Source organism: Onychostoma macrolepis, chromosome 05 (genome assembly GCF_012432095.1).
Source record: "Onychostoma macrolepis isolate SWU-2019 chromosome 05, ASM1243209v1, whole genome shotgun sequence".
NCBI classification, from domain to species: Eukaryota; Metazoa; Chordata; class Actinopteri; order Cypriniformes; family Cyprinidae; genus Onychostoma; species Onychostoma macrolepis.
This window is the reverse complement of record NC_081159.1, coordinates 23,726,224-23,744,118: the sequence shown is the minus strand read 5'-3', so window position 1 is coordinate 23,744,118 and position 17,895 is coordinate 23,726,224. Positions and strand designations below refer to the sequence as shown.

Here is a 17,895-nt window from a genome sequence, read left to right as displayed (position 1 = left end):
ATCTGAATATTTTCACATACATACAGATTTGATTGATTTCTTTCCCAAATCTATCTATCTATCTATCTATCTATCTATCTATCTATCTATCTATCTATCTATCTATCTATCTATCTAAACCATCTGTCTGTCTGTCTGTGTCTATTTATCTTCCAATATTCTGTCATTGTACATAATCGCCTTCCATTATGTGCCATAACTAAATTAAGTGGCTTCTGTCAAAGGGTCTTTATGCAGTTCTCTTGATTCTGGCTTAAAATCTCCCGCAAGAGCAATGTGAGCCCTCCAGAGTCTACAAAGTGTCTGCAGAGTCTATTAGGGGAAGATTACATGATGACAAATGATGTGGTTTGTTGTGTTGAGATGTGCAGTAGATATGGTCATCTAGCCTGAAACTCAACTCTACTGTGAAAGAAAGGAGGATGAACAGATTACTAAGTAGAATATTTAGTTAGGCTAATGTATACCGGTAAAATAAAATAAATAACATTTTGTATTACAAATAAAATATGTATTAATCAAGCTGAATTTTTAGGTATGTTTATTGAGTTTGTTGAAATGCTGTCTGGCTGTTTGCAAATTCATGTCTTTCAAAAATCCTTTTAGGAAGGCCATTATGAATTTACATGCATATGGCTCATGCTATTTTAATGTGCAGGATATAATTAAAAAGACATTTGTTTTACAGTTTATCATTACTGTTACGGTGTTAGCTAATAAAGCACACGACGAGGGAGAATAAACAAAAACAGTCTTTTAATAAGAATCCAAACAAGAAACAGAGATAATCCAGGAGCGAGGGGTAGCAAACACGTAGATCAAATAATAGCAGACCAAGAACCAGGGGAGAACACAGGCTTTAAATACTAAAAGTAATCAAGAGGAAACAGAAACAGGTGAGCTAATTAACTAATCAGGGGAACTAAGGAAACTAGGTCAACATGTGACATATCGCCCCCTCCCGGAATGGCGCGTCCCCACGACGACAAAAGCAGTCCAACAGAGGAGGGAGGGTGGGGGTTTTGGAGGTGGGCGTGGAGCAGGGACGTGAAGGGCAGGCAATGGGAAAGGGGCACAGTTCATAGGGCCAGGGTGAAGTAGATGGAGGAAGGAGCCAGGGAGGAGCCCGGAGCAGGAGGAGCCAGGTGGCAATCCAGAGACCAGCCAGGATGGTGGCCCACGGTGGAGTTGATGGCGGGATGAGCCATGGTGGAGCAGGGACCGATGACACCAGGGGACTGACTGATGGAGACTGAGCTGCTGGAGATGGAGACCCAGGTGGAACTGAGCAGATGGAGAGCCGGAGCGAAACTGAGGATCCGCAGGGCCAAGGCAGAGCTGAAGGCTCAAGCGACTGAGGTGGAGGCAGGGATCCGGAAGATCGCGGTGGAGCCGGTGCGACTGAGGATGAAGGTAGAGCTGGAGGAAAGGAGGAGCCTGACAGAGCCGGAGGGATGGAGTGACGAGGCAAAGCCAGAGGAGTGGAGTCCCCGAGGTGGCGGATGATCAACGACTGACCAAGGCGGAGCTGGAGGGAGCCCGGTGGAGCCAGTGGGATGACGGGCCATGGTGGAGACGAGGGAGCTAGGAGCCGAGGTGGAGCCGATGGGTCGGAGGACCGAAGTGTAGTCCAAGGCTTGGAGGCTGGAAGTGGAGACAGGGGATCCGCATGTCTGGGCGGAGCTGGAGACTGGAAGTTCCGAGGCGGAGGAACAGAGCACATGGCAGGCACTGACTGAGGGTGAGCCGAGGGACTGACAGGCATCAGCGGAGATGGAGGCGAGTAATTAGCTGGTTTGAGAGGAGGCGGGAGAGGGAGGCTGGGAAGGAACACAGGAGGACATGAGCTGGACGGAGACAGCGGAGACGCAGGAGATTCAGGGCTGGATGGAACCAGCGGAGACGCAGGAGATTCAGAGATGTAGAAGACGCATAGTGAGCGGTCGGGGAAGTGGGTAAGGCACGCCAGATCTAGAAAGTCCCTTGTATGGTCCTCCAGCAAACGGTCCATCTGCTCCAGGCACAGGAGTTGGACGGCGAGCAGATCCATTCCCGGGAGAGGACGTAAAAAAAATAAACAGAAAGAAAAACGCTGATTAAAAATAACTCACTTTTTGGTCTGCTATTCTGTTACGGTGTTAGCTAATAAAGCACACGATGAGGGAGAATAAACAAAAACAGAGTCTTTTAATAAGAATCCAAACAAGAATCCAAGAGCGAGGGGTAGCAAACACGTAGATCAAATAATAGCAGACCAAGAACCAGGGCAGAACACAGGCTTTGAATACTAAAAGTAATCAAGGGGAAACAGAAACAGGTGAGCTAAGTAACTAATCAGGGGAACTAAGGAAACTAGGTCAACATGTGACAATTACAAAGGGTCCCATGTCACGCCCTGCTCTTTCTGTTTGTCTGCGCCTCTTTCAAACTGTCCAGCTTGCTCATGATTTTATTACAGAGTGTGCGTAGAGCAAATACAGCAGTCTCTGCAAAAATAGGCACACGCAATTTGTCTTTCTTCCTTGCTCTATCAGACATAAAATGCATAACGCTTATGGATAAACTGAGTTTCCGGATCATAATGTCATCTCCGTCAGACAGAGAAAGACAACAGGCTACATCCATAGATGCATTAGACAGACAGACTGCATTAGACCAAGTGCATTAAGCCTAAAGGTCGGCTGCCGTATATGAGTGTGTGTGAGCGCTAATCATATGCAGGCTTTTAACACACTCCTCCAGTTAATTCCGGTTCACTTTTAGTCTTCACCACAGAGAAACTCAATACCAACTGCATTACTGTAAGATATTACAGTAAGAGCTGCACTATCACGACAGAGCCTAGATAAGACTCCAGAGCCAGTGTGCTGCAAGATATTTTTACACACTAATGTTTTGTTAAGTTGATTATGGCTGTCTTTAAAGGGATAGTTCAGCCAAAAATGAACATTCTGTCATCATTTACATTTTCATTATTTTCCCTCCTCTGTGAAACAATATTTTGTTGAATAGTGCATGGGGGGCCTTCGAGTCAAAAAGGTTGAGAGCCACACAGTGTATGTGTGTGCTTGCCTTTTTTTCTTATTATTTCATTGTATAACCAAACAAGGTCTGTGATTAATTGTATTCTCAGATGAAATACTCACAAGCACACACAAAAGCACACCTGAGGTCCTGCATACCAACTGGGGAAATGGAGCCAAATCAGCAGATTATAAAGACCAGTTAGAAGGGATAAATTCTTCATATTTTGCTTGTGTAATCTGTTTACTTTGTTTTGCCTCAAACGATGAGGTCATAGCAGAGGAACACCTGTTGCATTTTATAGACTGATTATCAGCAAACTGCGGCTGTTGAAGCCTCTTGCACTTGAGAATGCCGCTTCGTGTGTTGCTAATCATGACTGGTGTTTATACCATTAAATGAACTGAAAGTAGACATGCATTTTATTTAGAAAAAAAAATGTCTTGCACATACAGCCTTTTTTGTAAAAGCAAGTTCATATAAAGCCAGGGCTTGCGCTTGAGAATGTTTTTATTAAGTGAATATTTAATCCATTTCTGTGTTCGTGAAACTGTAGTCCCAGTGTCATTTGCTTTTGACAGGTGCCTAGTGTGCTTTGCAGTAGCAAGAACCTGCACTGGTTTTATGAGGGAACATTGTGTCCCCCTGTTGGGTCAGGTCAGCACCTACAAGAAACCTGATCTCAGAGGGTGTGGTCACATCAAACGGAATCACGTCTGTCCAAACTATCGTGAGGAGGTCACATATCATCTCTGCTGTGACCATAGTTTGACCCTGACCTCCAAATATGGCTGCTAAAGATCAATGCGTCAACTGCTGAGTACACACACAACCAAATTTGGGGTGGAGGGAGTTATGAGCACCGTAAGTGATCCGATGACATGTATACAGCATCAGTCAAGACTTGGCAGTAACCTAGTATTTTGTTTTTGGATGGGATTGGGGACTGCAGGAGGTCCGCTCTCTGCCACCATATAAACTCCACGAGGGACCACTGGCTCTCCCATCATGTAGCATCTGCTGACCACCGGAAGGAAACTTTTAATGGCTGACTTGCAAGAATCGTGCTGGATGAGCAGTAGCACACCTGGTCTACGGGCATTCGTGATTCTGCTTGAGAAAAGCTCAAATGAAATGCCGATGTTTCTAGAAAGTTAGTAGCAGAGATGTCATGCCCATTCATATTCCTTGGTTTATGTAAAAAAAAAAAAAAACTTATATTTTGTTGCGATTTGAGCCCTAATAATCTGAAACTATAATGAAACACAATACTACCTGACTAAATGATATCATAATCATAAATCATAATATATTTATTAAAATTTGTTGTGCCACTGCAGATGTTTGGATAAGTGCTGCAGTGGTTTTGTTACCATGTCTGTGTTAGGAGAAAATTACATCCAAGAGGATTTTTATCCCAGGGGCCTTTATCCCCACTGTACTCTATTATATAGAATGTGTGAAGTATTTTTATATTTGAAAAAGCAAATGTATTTAACTATACAGAGACAATGCTTCTTACAGTTTCAGTCTCTCCCCGATAAACCCAGAACAGACTCCCTTAGAAGAGATTACGGTTACATTTTATTTGGTCCCACTTTATATTAAGTGGCCTTAACTACTATGTACTTACATTTAAATTAATCATTTGATACAATGCACTTATTGTGTACATACATGTTCTTACATTGTACTTATATTGTTAATAATACCTTTATGTAATTACATCTGTAATTAATTTCTGTAATTACATTTATAATTACACTGTTGACCCATCCCTTACACCTTAACCCACCCTTAAACCTACCCATACCACTTAACCTGTCCCTAACCTTACCCGTATCCCACCTCAATAGCAGCAGAAATGTTTTGCAATACAATATGAACACAATAAGTACATTGTACTTATTTTTTGATGTCCTTGTAGTACATAATAATTAAGGCCACCTAATATAAAGTGTGACCCTTTATTTTAAGGCATCCTTATTACAATGTAACTATAATACATGTAGCCTAAGTACTGAGTAATATTAATTAATTACATATACTTACTATATGGTTAGGTTTTGGATTAGGGTTTGGTTTAGAGTTACTTGCATGTAATTATGCATACTTTATTGTTATTATAATAGTAAGTAGCCTACATGCAACATGTAACAAGGACACCTTAAAATAAAGTGATAAATAATATAGGTCTAAATGTAATAATGAATATAAATAACAGTAACAATAAAATTCTAAGTATTTAAGGCTACAATGGAGGGGCAAAGGTGAAAGGTCTTGACATGTTCAAATTTGACGTGCAGCTCACAGATGTTAAACTTTTTAAAAAAAATAATTATTGTCATAAAACTAAAATTAACTTTCATTATGTTTGTTTACATACAATATCCCAATACTTGACAATAACAAAACAGTATTTACAGCGTATTTATTACCAAAAACGGGTTAAAATCGACGGGAACACAATAGAAGGGTTAAAAGTTGAGGTGAAAAGGCGACTGTGACCCAGTGTCTGGCCCGGCGGTTATGCACGGTATGCGCGCAGCCACCTCTCCGCGACGTTTCACGTTGTCGCTGTCACAGTAACACCTGCCAGCTTCCTTTTTCATCGCCGCCACCCAGCCCTAATCGGTAACAACGCTTGTAAACAGATCCTCTGACGCGCCTGCTCTCTCAGAACGCTTGAGAGAGCGGAGCGTTTGCGCTCAGAGTTATCTATCACTGCCTTCCGGACAGTCCTGAGAGGCTTCACGGGCTGCACCTCATAGCCCGATAAACCCTACAAGGACGCGCCTTTCTGTTTATTGGAGGTATTTTAAGGAGCAAACGAATGATGTATCTTTTTAAAAATATATATTTTGCTTTTTAAATGAAACGAAGACGAGCCTGGACTTCCATCTGCGTTCTTTTACGGGAAGTACTCATTTGACAGGGGACAAAAAACGGATTAACTGGAAAACTTCAGCTGGATTTCTGTGGATGGCATTTTGACACCTTAGGCTAATAAAAAAACTGGAGTGACCTGTTCTTTCGCCAAACTTCTAAAAGTGCTTCACAGAAGATGAGGAACTAATTAGGACTTGCCACAAATTAATGTAGCCTCTTCCTGGGATGCACTTCCACCTGTGTTGAGGCTGTTAAACCATAGGTAATGGATTAATCTTGAGATCATTTTAAAAAGTTTTAAATAAAATGATTGTTGATAGCCTACATATTTTAAGTGGTCTTCAGAAATGATAATCATCCTGTGTAGGGTTAATTTTAAATCACAGCACACTCAAGGGCAAACCTTTTGTTTACTCCAGGGAACAAATGTAATTTAGAACATGTCAGACACATGCCACTCAATTATTTTCTCTATCCAACAACTGTGATGGAGAATGGCCTCTCAGGGAACAGTTTTCTGATGGCCCAATTACGGGATCCACATGAGACGTGAGATGGCCTTAATTCAAGATACAAAGAGCGGATTCAGATATTAATATTTTCTGCTTTGATTCACTCCATGTAGATTATTTATAGACCAGTACTTATGTTATTGTGCATCCTCCTGTGCCAGTGAAGTGTTAGACAGTGTTTGTCTGTGACCTAAACCTAGTTAGTGTGTTTAGGCCACAAGTGTGTAAGTTGACTATAAAAATTATTCAGCTTCTTTGTATTTCTTTTATATTATTTTCGTATATATATATATATATATATATATATATATATATATTTATGTTCATGATGATGACGACAACAAAACACTCTCTAATTTCAAAGAAAATTGCTAAATTCGTTTAAAATAAAATAAAAGTAAAATAAATCAGAATCAATCCACCTGGTGAAGTTCATTGTTAAATCTAAGAGAGAACTGAGAATCTGCTGTCCTCTAAAATTACACAAAAGAACCGGGATGGCTGGGGTAAATGAGTTATTCACATTTCATAAATCTATGTCATAAGTCTGTGAATTGCTCATCGTGAATTGTCTGATAACAACTGAGATCAACAGGGGAAAAAAAAAAATGTGTACAATAAGAAGAGTATGGTGGTGGAAATCATTATTTTCGATTTTATGCTTTTTTTCCAGACAGTGAAACGCATGATTTTTACATGAAGCTTCTGATGGAAAGAGCAGCAGATGATGAGTAAAGAAGCTGAACAAGAAATCTGCAGTCATCTGTTCTGTCAACTATCTGCTAAAACTACCAACAGCCCTCTTCCAAGTTGAATTAACCCTTTCCACTCAGCTGTGATCTAACCTACTCCTAAAGAAAGCTTGATTTCACAGTGGAAGCAGGTTGTCTCTGACATAAAGAGATGAAACGAGAACGTTTTAAGCCCCCAGAACCAGATGACCCTCTGTGCTGCTGTGGAGACATCGACCAGCAAAGAGAGTACTGCTGCTGTGACTGTGAAGAACTTGATGATGCCTGTGAAAGGTCAGAGATCTATCAGTTAGGATCATTGCATGCAGAGGACGTTTGTCATTACATTTGTTCATATAAGCTTTTTAAAGTGTAGTTTACTAAAATATTCTAGGCATGAATTTTGTGCATTTATTTACTCACCTTCATGTTGGTCCAATCTCCTTTTATTTTTATCTGTGGAATCCCTTGTGACAGGGGCAATGAATGTGCACTTGTAATATACTTCTAATCCTAAAAGTATGTTTAAAAAAATTGTGCTTGCAAATATAATATAATCTTAATTAAATAAATGGCCACTTAAGTGTACTTAATAAGAGTGCCCTTTTTAAAAAGTGTACTTTGTAATAATGTCAAATTAAAATCATGTTTTAATAATCTTTGTCACTCTGTGAAGTGCACAAAAGTGTGTTACAAGTTACAAGTTTCAATGGAAATGAATATTGGTTAGTACATTAAGCAGTGACCCAGGACGACAAAACCAGTCATAAGGGTCAATTTTTTGAAAATGAGATTTGTAAATAATGTATGCTTTCCGTTGATGTATGATTTGTTAGGATCGGACAATATTTGGCCGAGATACAACTATTTGAAAATCTGGAATCTGAGGGTGCAAAAAAATCTAAATATTCAGAAAATCTCCTTTAAAGTTGTCCAAATGAAGTTTTTAGCAATGCATATTACTAATCAAAAATTAAGTTTTGATGTATTTACAATAGGAAATTGACAAAATATCTTCATGGAACATGTTCTTTGCTTAATATCCTAATGATTTTTGGCATAAAAGAAAAATCTATAATTTTGACCCATACAATGTATTTTTGGCTATTGCTACAAATATACCCGTGCTACTTATGACTGGTTTTGTGGTCCAGGGTCACATATAAAGATGTACTTAAGTCCTACTCAGCCGGGTTAAAGCACTATAGTTTATCTAACTGCATTTAATATACATTTAAACTATTAATACATTTTCATTTAATTGAAATGAATGTGTAAATATGTGTCTAAAAACATTACATTCAGTCTGCAGTTAGCTATATTCTTTTATATGTATTATGTCGGTTATAAGTGCTGATTTTAAAAGTATGCAACTTTTATCATTTGCAACTTGCAGTCAGCGATAACATAAAGGTGTGTAAATGATGACAAACTTTTATTTTTGGGGTGAATCCATCAACAATTGTTTAGCTCTTTTCAGTGAAATATTCTGTATTTCCTCTGTCATTAGGTTACTTAGAGGAGAGCCAGACAAGCCAGACATCTTCTCTCATTTCATCTCTCGTATGGCTGATCGTTTGGGTTTGCCATCTTGTGCCATAGGACCCCTTCGTTTGGAAATATCTGTCTTGCCTCCGATGGTATTAATTCCTGGCCTGCTGCGAGTGGCAGCAATGAACTGTGTGTTGGGAGTTGTAGTTCTAACTGCCCTGCCAGGACTGGTGCTTTGGTATTACTATGTGACTCACAGAAGGAAAAGACGCACATTGTTTTTCCTTAGCTTAGCACTTTTCTCCCTTGCCTACATGTACTACCTTTTCCTTACTGAGATCGTTCCCAGAGGAGACGTCAGTAATCTGCAGCTGGTTACTGCGACGACAGGCATGATGTTGACGCTTATCTCCCTTGTGCGCACCAAACAAGGACCAGGCCTTGTCAAATCCCAATCATTAGCTCAGGGAATTAACAGTATCTCTACAACCAATCAGAGCACAAACATACCTGGAGACTCTACCCCCTGCAATGGAAACAGCCAGTCAAATGGGGAAAAGGAAGGAAAGAAGAAGTTATGTCCTGTTTGCCGATTGGTGCGCCCACCAAGGGCAGGGCACTGCAGGATCTGTGGAGCTTGTGTCCTTCGAATGGACCACCATTGTGTTTGGTGGGTGTCTCATTCATTCTTCTTTAAAAATTGAGTATGAGCACTTTAATCCTAGTGTGAAGTGAATTGAACATTGTTTTTTTAAGCCTGCATTTATTTAAAAATACAGTAAAAACTATCAGAGATTATTACAATTAATATAACTGTTTTCTTTACATATATATATTTTAAATTTTATTTTATTCCTGTGATTGGCAAAGCTGAATTTTCAGCATCATTCCTCCAGTCTTCAGTGTCACATGATCCTTCAGAAATCATTCTAAATATGCTGATTTGGTGCTCAAGAAAAATGTCTCATTATTTTTAATATTTTTATTGAACTACATTTCTTGATTAATTGAAAGTTCAAAAGAACAGCATTTATTAGACATAGAAAATTTTAGTAATATTATATTATAAAAGTTCTTACTTGTCACATGTGATTAAGAAAGTAATCATTTATTTTTAATAAATCTTACCAACCCCGAATTTTTAAATGGAAGTGTAAATGCGGATATGTATATGCTAAATAATAACTCCCTTTAAGGATGTAACTTTAATCCATTTATAAGTCTCACATAGCAAATATGCACTGTATAATTTATAAAAGTGTTTATTCTTATATTTTATTATTTTTTATTATAATTAATGTTTTACAAATATAGAATTTTACAAATACAATATTCAGTTATTCAATAATTATTTTAGAACATTTATATAAAATCTGATATATAAACAATAAAAGGAGAGAGAGAGTCAGCTCGGCTTCACAGACTTACCATTGCATTGTAATTTTAGATGTTCATTAATAACATCACTTTATACTTGTTGGGTAATCAGTCAACTGAATATATTTTCTGTTTTGCGTTATTATTTGTGCTTTTCCTCATAAGATGCAAATCCCTACTACAGGAATAGTTTAACAATTACAAAATGAATTGTTTAACGTAGTGCTTATGCCAATCATTTGATTCCTTTTCTGATCTTTTCACACTTGTATGCATGTATTCCCTACCCCATCAGACACACACATATGTTCAAGCTGATTCCCAAAAGACGTCACTGGAGCAGGCAGGCTGGTGAGACATGTGCAAAGGCCACAGGAACGCAGCTTTCAGCACAGTAAAGGGAGCTCTCACCAGGCCAATCTGTCTCCATGCTGCCTCAACACACACACACACACAGCCACAAATAAAAATACGAACATGCCATGAGCCACATAATTCTCATTAAAGTCACACTGAAAGGAGAGAAGATAGCGTAACTTTTCTTTGAATGAGAATGTTTGTATGTGTGTCTATATGGCTGCCTACTTTTTGTGTCTTTGTATGTATGTGACTTTCCATGACAGGATAAACAGCTGTGTAGGTCAAGCCAATCACAGGCAGTTCATTTTGATGCTCCTTCTCTTCCTGCTGACATCGTTCTACGGGATCGGTTTGGTGTTACGGAGTATATGTCCAAGACAGAATCTATTCACAGCCATGTTATACTGCCCTGGAGTCTATAACCAATACAGGTACATAATCCATTACTCTTATTTGATGGAAAATATGCACATACAATAGTGTGTTTTCAGCCTAATGTAATGCATTTGTGTGTGTTTTTGTGTGTAGCACAGCGCTGTGCTTTACATGTGTGTGGTACAGCGTTATCATAACAGGCGGTCTGCTCCACCTGTTCATCCTTCAGATCATCAATGTCAGTTACAACGTAACAGAACGCGAAGCTCAGATCGCTTTGCGCAACAAAACTGGCAGACGGCGCTTCTGTGGCCTGGTTGTGGAGACTGGCGTCTATTCACGAGGCTTCCTCCAGAATTGGATTCAGTTCCTCACAATGAGCATGGATGAGAACGGTTCCCCTTTCACCTTCACAGACATGGTATGAGTCAAGGGACTACAGATGTGATCCTGGGCGGTATTTAAACTATAATCATGTGATATGTTAAACAACTAAGCGTCTGGTTAGGCTTAAAGAGTTGGTTGACACATTTACCTTGTTTGCACTGGTTGTATTGTTAAGGCAGTCAATTTAAACTGATGAACAAACATTAAATACCTAAGTTTTTGGTATTTTTTTTAGATTTTTATTCCAGCAATGTTTTCATGAAATAAAAACTCTGTTCTTAAAGACTGCAACTTTATTGCATAAATAACCAAATTGTATGAATGAAGCATGATCATTAAATGATCAGACATTAGTGGGAAATTTTGTAATCTGGGTAGCAATTAAGTGTGTATGTTGTTAATGGCAAGTATAAGAAATATTATGAAAATTTGATCTGATGATAGAACCGGGAGAAAAATGTGACACCCTGAAATGCTAATAAACCAAAAAATACATTTTACACCAAATTCATAATCCTTGTAATTGTAAAATATGCTACTACCTTTGTAGTGTGCTCCCTCTCAGGACAAATGATTTTGAACACTTCTGTAACTACAGGTTTCTGTGTTCAGTGCTCACTGAACAGCGTGTTATAGGGGTCATGAACTGATCTTTTGATATAAAGTCACTGTGCTTTATATCAACATTTTGTACATTTCAGAACTCAAAACTTGCTCTTTAGTCTAAAAACAGTTTATATTGAAGCCAACCTGTCAAAAGACAGGTTATGGAATGTGCTATTTTATGACATAATAGTGTGGCTAAACATCGCCTCCACAGAAGAAGATCAACGCTTGCTTCTACATCACTGCCTGTTTAGCCCCACCCACTGATTCACTGTAATTAATGAGAGAGGAAAACGCAAGTCTACGCAGAAATCGAACAATAAACTTTATTTGATGAATTTTAATTTTAATGAAGTTCCAGATTGCGTCAGTAAGAACTTGGTCCTTTGTTCACTTTTCCTTTGTTTTCATTTTTCCGCGGAGTTCTTTACAAACAAGGCACAATTCGATGCAGGTTTGTCAGATACTGAAACTAAATGATCATGCTGTGCCAACTATATTGGATCCGACAGTAATGTAACTGTTTTTATTACGTGGTCACTATTGCTTTTTCTGTTTTTACAGGTTGTTTGATATTTACTGAGTATTAATGTGTTTTTAACTTAAATCATAGCAGCGTCCATCTATGAAGGACGTAGACTGTCAAACATATACAATAGTTAGCCAGTCATAGCAGTGGGCGTTTACAATCCGCTAGGTCTATTCAAACAGAGCGTTCTGATGAGGGGGTCAAAACAAGACAGAAGGTAGCCTATTGCTTCTACATTATTAAGTTTTTTGATGTAAAAATATTGATAACATTATAAGTGGACCTCAGAGAACAATACAAAATAAAAAGCAAAGGCAGTTCATGACCCCTTTAAGCTATGTTGAGGTGTACTTTACAGTTATGTATTGTCATCTTGAATTAATGAGCATCCATCGTTTCATATGTGTAAAAATACATTTACAAAATAAATTAAATTAATTCTGTCATGCACAATAAACAGACTGCCACTCGCTTTAGTAAGAGTCATTAGTTGTGTTGATTACTGTGGAAGGGTCGTGTGAGTGACCTAGCTATCTTTGCAGCTGAAAAAGACAGGAAGTGTTTTTAGAGCAATGCTGGCCCTCTTGCCTCTGTGCAACCACAATGTAGATTCAGAGCAAAACAGAAAAAAATGCTTCCTCCTACAAATATGCAAAATAAAGTGAAAGTGCGACACCAAAATATTACAGTTTTAATTCAAAAAGATTGATATAAGAAATGTACAGCTTAAAATTTTATTTAAGCAAATTGCAGTGTACAAAGAGTGTCAAAGATTTCAAATCTGACTACTTTAAAAACAACATAGTTTTCAATCTAGAATAGAAAGTACAGTCACACCTGCTCTACTATACAGACCTTAGAAGTGATAATTCTTTTCATGAAGTACATTTATATACAGTATATTTTTTATAGATGTGATTTACTATGAGACCCTGCCCCCACCTTACGTGGTATAGAGCCATCAGTGTTGTCTTTGTGGTTACTGTCTGTCTCTGCTTAGAACTGTAGCAGACGGCATCACACGTCCTGTGTAGCACAACCATGAGGATTGGACAAAGTAATTCTTTTCTTTTGCCTGAACAGCACTGGATCCATCTGTTGATATTCTTTATAACCCTTATAACAGGTATGTGTGAGAGAGCATGTGACTGTCACACACACACACAAACATACACACAAAGAGAGAGGATTTACTCTTTTATATTTAGGCTGGGACCATTCAAAATGTTGAGGTCTATACGTTTTTTGTGAGGATTTTGAAAGAAGTCTCGTGCTCACCAAGGTTGCATTCTTTTTTAATCATAAATTATGTTGTCGTAATAAAATAACTGCCTAACTGTTTTCTTTTTAAAAGTAATTTATTCCTTTACATTCTTAAAAATAAAGGTGCTTAAAAGGTTCTTCACAGCGATGCCATAGAACCATTTAGTCAAAGGTTCTTTAAAGAACCATCTCTTTCTTACCTTTTTATAATCCGAAGAACCTTCTTTCACCACAAAGAACCTTTTGTGAAACAGAAAGGTTCTTCACATGTTAAAGGTTCTTTATGGAACCATTTAGACAAAAAAGGTTCTTCTATGGCATCGTGAAGCATCTTTATTTTTAAGAGTGTAATGGCAAAGCTGAATTTTCATTGTGAAAACAATTGTGCCACTTAATATGTTCGTGGAAAGCATGAGGCATTTTTTTTAGTATTCTTTGATTAATAGAAGGTTCAAAACAACATTTATGAAATATTTCATAACAAGGAGAAGTCTCTACTGTCACTTTTGATCAATTTAATGCATCCTTGCTGAATAAAAGTATTGTTTTCTCAAATTAATTTCATAAATGAAAAATCTTACTGCCCCCAAACTTTTAAATGGTAGTGTATTTAAAAAAAAAAAAAAAGATTTAAGGAAACTGAGTTAGATACAGGAAGAGAAAATAAAGATTCAAAAGCAGCTAAAAAATAAAGAACATTTACATTTACAGCTTCACTGATTAAAAACTAATATACTGATCACACTGAAAAAAAAACTTTGGACAATTACATGGTTCTTTATATGCACTTCTTTCTCTGTTTGTTTTTCATAGGGGCCTTTACAGATGACGATGTGATAAGAGCTCTGTTGGGTGGGAGTGCGTCTTTTAACTTTAAGGTTACAGCAGACATGAAAGTAACCCTAGCTGTATGGAAAAAGTGTCCAAATCAGAAAGTTTTTGTGTTCAGCCCCATCCATGGACTTACTATAGTTGACAAAAACTATACTGGTCGTCTTTCCGTAAAATCTAACCACAGCATTATACTGGATAAATTACAAGAGAGTGACTTTGGGACTTACTGTTACAAACTCACCACTTTCCCAAATGGGAGTCTTCAAGGACAAAATAAGCTAGAGAAAACAACAGAAAATGGTGAGAACATTTATTTTATAAGACATCTTCCTCAACATAACACCAAGCATTGTGTTGTTATTGCAGATATTTTATATTTATATAGAAATATAACCATTTTATGGCTATTTACCTAGTCTCACCCATATCTGACTGTCATTTAACATTCAGAATCAAGTATCAAGTATGAGGGTCACGATACACATAACATACAAGTTAAATGCATCCTAAAGTTTTGACAAACTTCTTCTTGCCATACAAAAAAGAAAGGATAACAGAGTGTGATCTGTGAATATATGTTTGAATATTTCTTTTTGCATACTTATAGGTTGTTTTGACTCGGTTGTAACTGTATAGACGGTTTCATCGGGCCCACGCGCCTGGACCGAAGTTAACTTCCGGTCTGTGTTTGTTTATCGGTCTTGTTAGTGGCACCGGCTACAAACACAGTTAAAGTTAAAGTGATGAGTAATGACGTTGGGCTCAGGTTGTTGTGCTGTGGGATGTGTTTCACATGCATTTATTTATTTGTGGCGACCCGCCACGATATCAAAACTGACTGATTTTCCGAAAGGCTTTGTTGAATAAACATGAGCACGTAACGCACGTTTAAAAATCAAAACGAGGCGCGGGTGTTTTTATATCACTGTATTTCTGAAGGAACACTGTCTTTAGAAAATGTTCGATGTCATTTTCATTTCATCTTGCATGTTATATGCCTGATAAAGCAGAGTTTGTAAACTCAGCCCAACAGCCGTTTCCGGGGAAACCTCTAGTTCTCCCGCTTTAAAGGGCCTCCTGCTGGCAGAGAATGAATTTGCATTTTTAATAAGTCCGTCCAAGTAGTTATCGCTGCATCTCAGTCCTTCTGATTTACGCAGCAAACATATTTTGCTTGTTATCAAAACATAATCTACTCTAGAGGTTGTTACTGATTGTATTTGAATGTCTACCGGAAGTTAAGTTAGGGCCACAAAAGCACGCATGCGCAGTAACGTTTGTTTATGTTGTTGCCTTTGAAACCGTCTATAATTTGAATATAAATGTAGTGATGTTTGTTTATGCACAGACCTGCATTTTTCGCAATAATAAGAAACAGAGAATCTTAAAGAAAATAAAAAAGAAACATTGTGTTAATCTTCTCACAGGTGATGTGCCCATCACGATAATCTCCGTGGGTTGCAGCATAGGTTTAATAGTATTATGTGGAATCATCGTTGGAGTGGTCTGCTGTAAGGTAATAATCCCAAACTCATCCACATTCTAAAGAACAAAACAGAATCTGCTGATTTCAACGCAGCAACATATGACCGAGTGGTTTAGTGAATGATTACAAAGAAATTCATTCTGCTAGTGTTTAATGAATAAAGACCAATGTGTGTGCCACACACTTCTTAAAAAAGTTTTGGAATGTCTTCTGTAAATGTGTTTTAGTAACATCAGGTGTCATGTTTCACCATATGTTTAATTTGACCGATGTCTCTTCTTCTAGAAGAGGAAAAGCAACACTGCGTTGCATACTGGAGGACCTCCTGGCAGTCAGCCCTCCGTGCGGCTGAAAAATAAGAAGCGACCCAAGCGCATACGCTCACAGAATGAAGAAGGGGTGGAGAATGAAGACTTCAATTACCTGAATATTAATTAACCTACACACTATGTCTATAATGGATATTACTGTGGATAATTTTTTACAATTGACTGTTTTAATGACAAAAAAGAAGTCAGTCCAATTTGGAACAATAATCCCACGTGGACTGTATATGCACTCATAAGCTTTTCTTCCTAGCTTTTAAATAGACTTTAGTTCAGTCTTATTTTGTATTCATTTTTATCTTGTAATATACAACTTTTTTTTTTTGTCTGTGGCAGTAAACATGTTGTCTCTTTGTTTTGTTGTTTATGTTGTTCTTTTTCCATCAAGGTAACTTAAAAATATGATTAGGATGATTAGAAGATGTTTATTGGCAGTTTTGTTTTAGTCATTGATCTGGCCTCAGTTAGATCAAAATCAAATCGGTGTTAACATCATTATACTCTAGCTGAGTTGCAGATATGATTAAAGTTTCCTTTCTTGCCTGAAGTGTTTCATGGAACGATCACTGCAAATTGCAGAAGTCAAAAGTGCAAAAAATCAGCTTAATTCATCCTACCAATTTGCATTACCCTTGTTATTCAGATGGTGGCAGTGTACAAGATTAAATGATTCTACGCTTGGCTGCGTTGCATATAATATTTGTGAAATACCGCTTCCAAAAGTATTATTAACAACAATGCCATTAGTAACTTAGCAGAAGTTTCAACTTTTGTGAACTGAAACGGAACTAGTTGCATGTGGACTTTTTATTCAGTTTCTTCAGTTATTCAGTTAGCCACAAGAAAAGTCACTTCCTGACTTCTGAGTGATCTTTCTAGATTAAACAGCTCATCAGCAGGAGGAGCAGAATGGTCTCTTTTTTTGTTGCATTGTTTGAAGTCTGATTTCCTCTCTGTTTGATCAATTGCTCTGACTCCTCTCAGATTCTGATTACATCACTGCTGATTGACTGAATTATTCATGACAGTACATTCACACAATAGTCATTAACACCTACTACAGATAAACATGTCACATCTCACTGCTTTCTCTTCAGCAATACAAACATACAAATAAAGAGCTCTTGCACAAAGCCACAGATTAAACTGTATTACATGTGATGCAAAGTGAAACAGGTAATATCCTGCTGTGTCTTTTAGGGTCTAACCAATGGTTTTTGTCATTGTTAAATTGCACAGGTTACATGTCAATTTAGAGTTCACTCCATCAAACGTCAAACCACAGTTTTGTTTTCTGTTTCCTTTTTTCCTTGCTTATGCTGTATGCAAGAAATATCAGTGGTTGCGTTGTGGTTTTTGGTAACCGTCAAAGGTTTGTGTTGAATAAGTGATTTTTATTATAAACCAAATACTTTATGACAACCTTTTGTATCAATAAAACATGACTTAAGCCATCATCCTTAGAGACTAGCACTTGTATAACAATAATGATATATGAAGAGTTCCAATGCAAAAGCCTCTAAAAGCCATCTTGGTCAAAAATGAGATAACGATACTGAGTGAATGCTCTCCACACATAGTATATGTTCATCAAGTACTTTCACTTCAAATGTGTTAAATCCCAGCCTCAACCTATTCAGAAGTACCAGTACTTACATACAAACCTATACATAGTAGCCAGAAAGAAATGCTAATTTTAAAGAAA

The 17,895-nt window shown here is 37.7% G+C and overlaps 2 protein-coding genes across 4 annotated transcripts; one reads left to right on the top strand and one right to left on the bottom strand.

Moving 5' to 3' along the window:
- Nucleotides 1-931: 931 nt before the first annotated feature.
- LOC131540400 (uncharacterized) lies at nt 932-2,050 on the bottom strand. The gene is made up of 3 exons (XM_058775164.1): nt 1,965-2,050; nt 1,519-1,883; nt 932-1,437 (listed from the first exon to the last, which is right to left on the bottom strand). Exons 1-3 carry the CDS (start codon nt 2,048-2,050, stop codon nt 932-934), a joined length of 957 nt encoding a protein of 318 aa, XP_058631147.1.
- Nucleotides 2,051-5,574: 3,524 nt separating this feature from the next.
- zdhhc23a (zinc finger DHHC-type palmitoyltransferase 23a) lies at nt 5,575-16,544 on the top strand. 3 transcript variants are annotated; one of them, XM_058776263.1, is made up of 9 exons: nt 5,575-5,837; nt 7,099-7,450; nt 8,667-9,317; nt 10,648-10,815; nt 10,913-11,180; nt 13,290-13,407; nt 14,358-14,678; nt 15,806-15,894; nt 16,150-16,544. In XM_058776263.1, exons 2-9 carry the CDS (start codon nt 7,329-7,331, stop codon nt 16,300-16,302), a joined length of 1,890 nt encoding a protein of 629 aa, XP_058632246.1. In that variant the 5' UTR covers nt 5,575-5,837; nt 7,099-7,328; the 3' UTR covers nt 16,303-16,544. The 3 variants fall into 3 exon arrangements, with proteins under 3 accessions (XP_058632246.1, XP_058632247.1, XP_058632245.1); XM_058776264.1 differs by having other exon boundaries at nt 5,575-6,175; nt 13,365-13,407; XM_058776262.1 differs by having other exon boundaries at nt 5,575-6,175.
- Nucleotides 16,545-17,895: the final 1,351 nt, after the last annotated feature.

Coding starts and splice junctions, on each gene's coding strand:
- LOC131540400 (XM_058775164.1), bottom strand. CDS start 2,050: ATGGATCTGCTCGCCGTCCAACTCCTGTGCCTGGAGCAGATGGACCGT. Junction 1,884..1,964: donor AGGGACTTTCTAGATCTGGC/GTGCCTTACCCA, acceptor GGTTCCATCCAG/CCCTGAATCTCCTGCGTCTC. Junction 1,438..1,518: donor CTCCCTCCAGCTCCGCCTTG/GTCAGTCGTTGA, acceptor CGGCTCTGTCAG/GCTCCTCCTTTCCTCCAGCT.
- zdhhc23a (XM_058776263.1), top strand. CDS start 7,329: ATGAAACGAGAACGTTTTAAGCCCCCAGAACCAGATGACCCTCTGTGC. Junction 9,318..10,647: donor ATGGACCACCATTGTGTTTG/GTGGGTGTCTCA, acceptor TTTCCATGACAG/GATAAACAGCTGTGTAGGTC. Junction 11,181..13,289: donor CTTTCACCTTCACAGACATG/GTATGAGTCAAG, acceptor TTAGAACTGTAG/CAGACGGCATCACACGTCCT.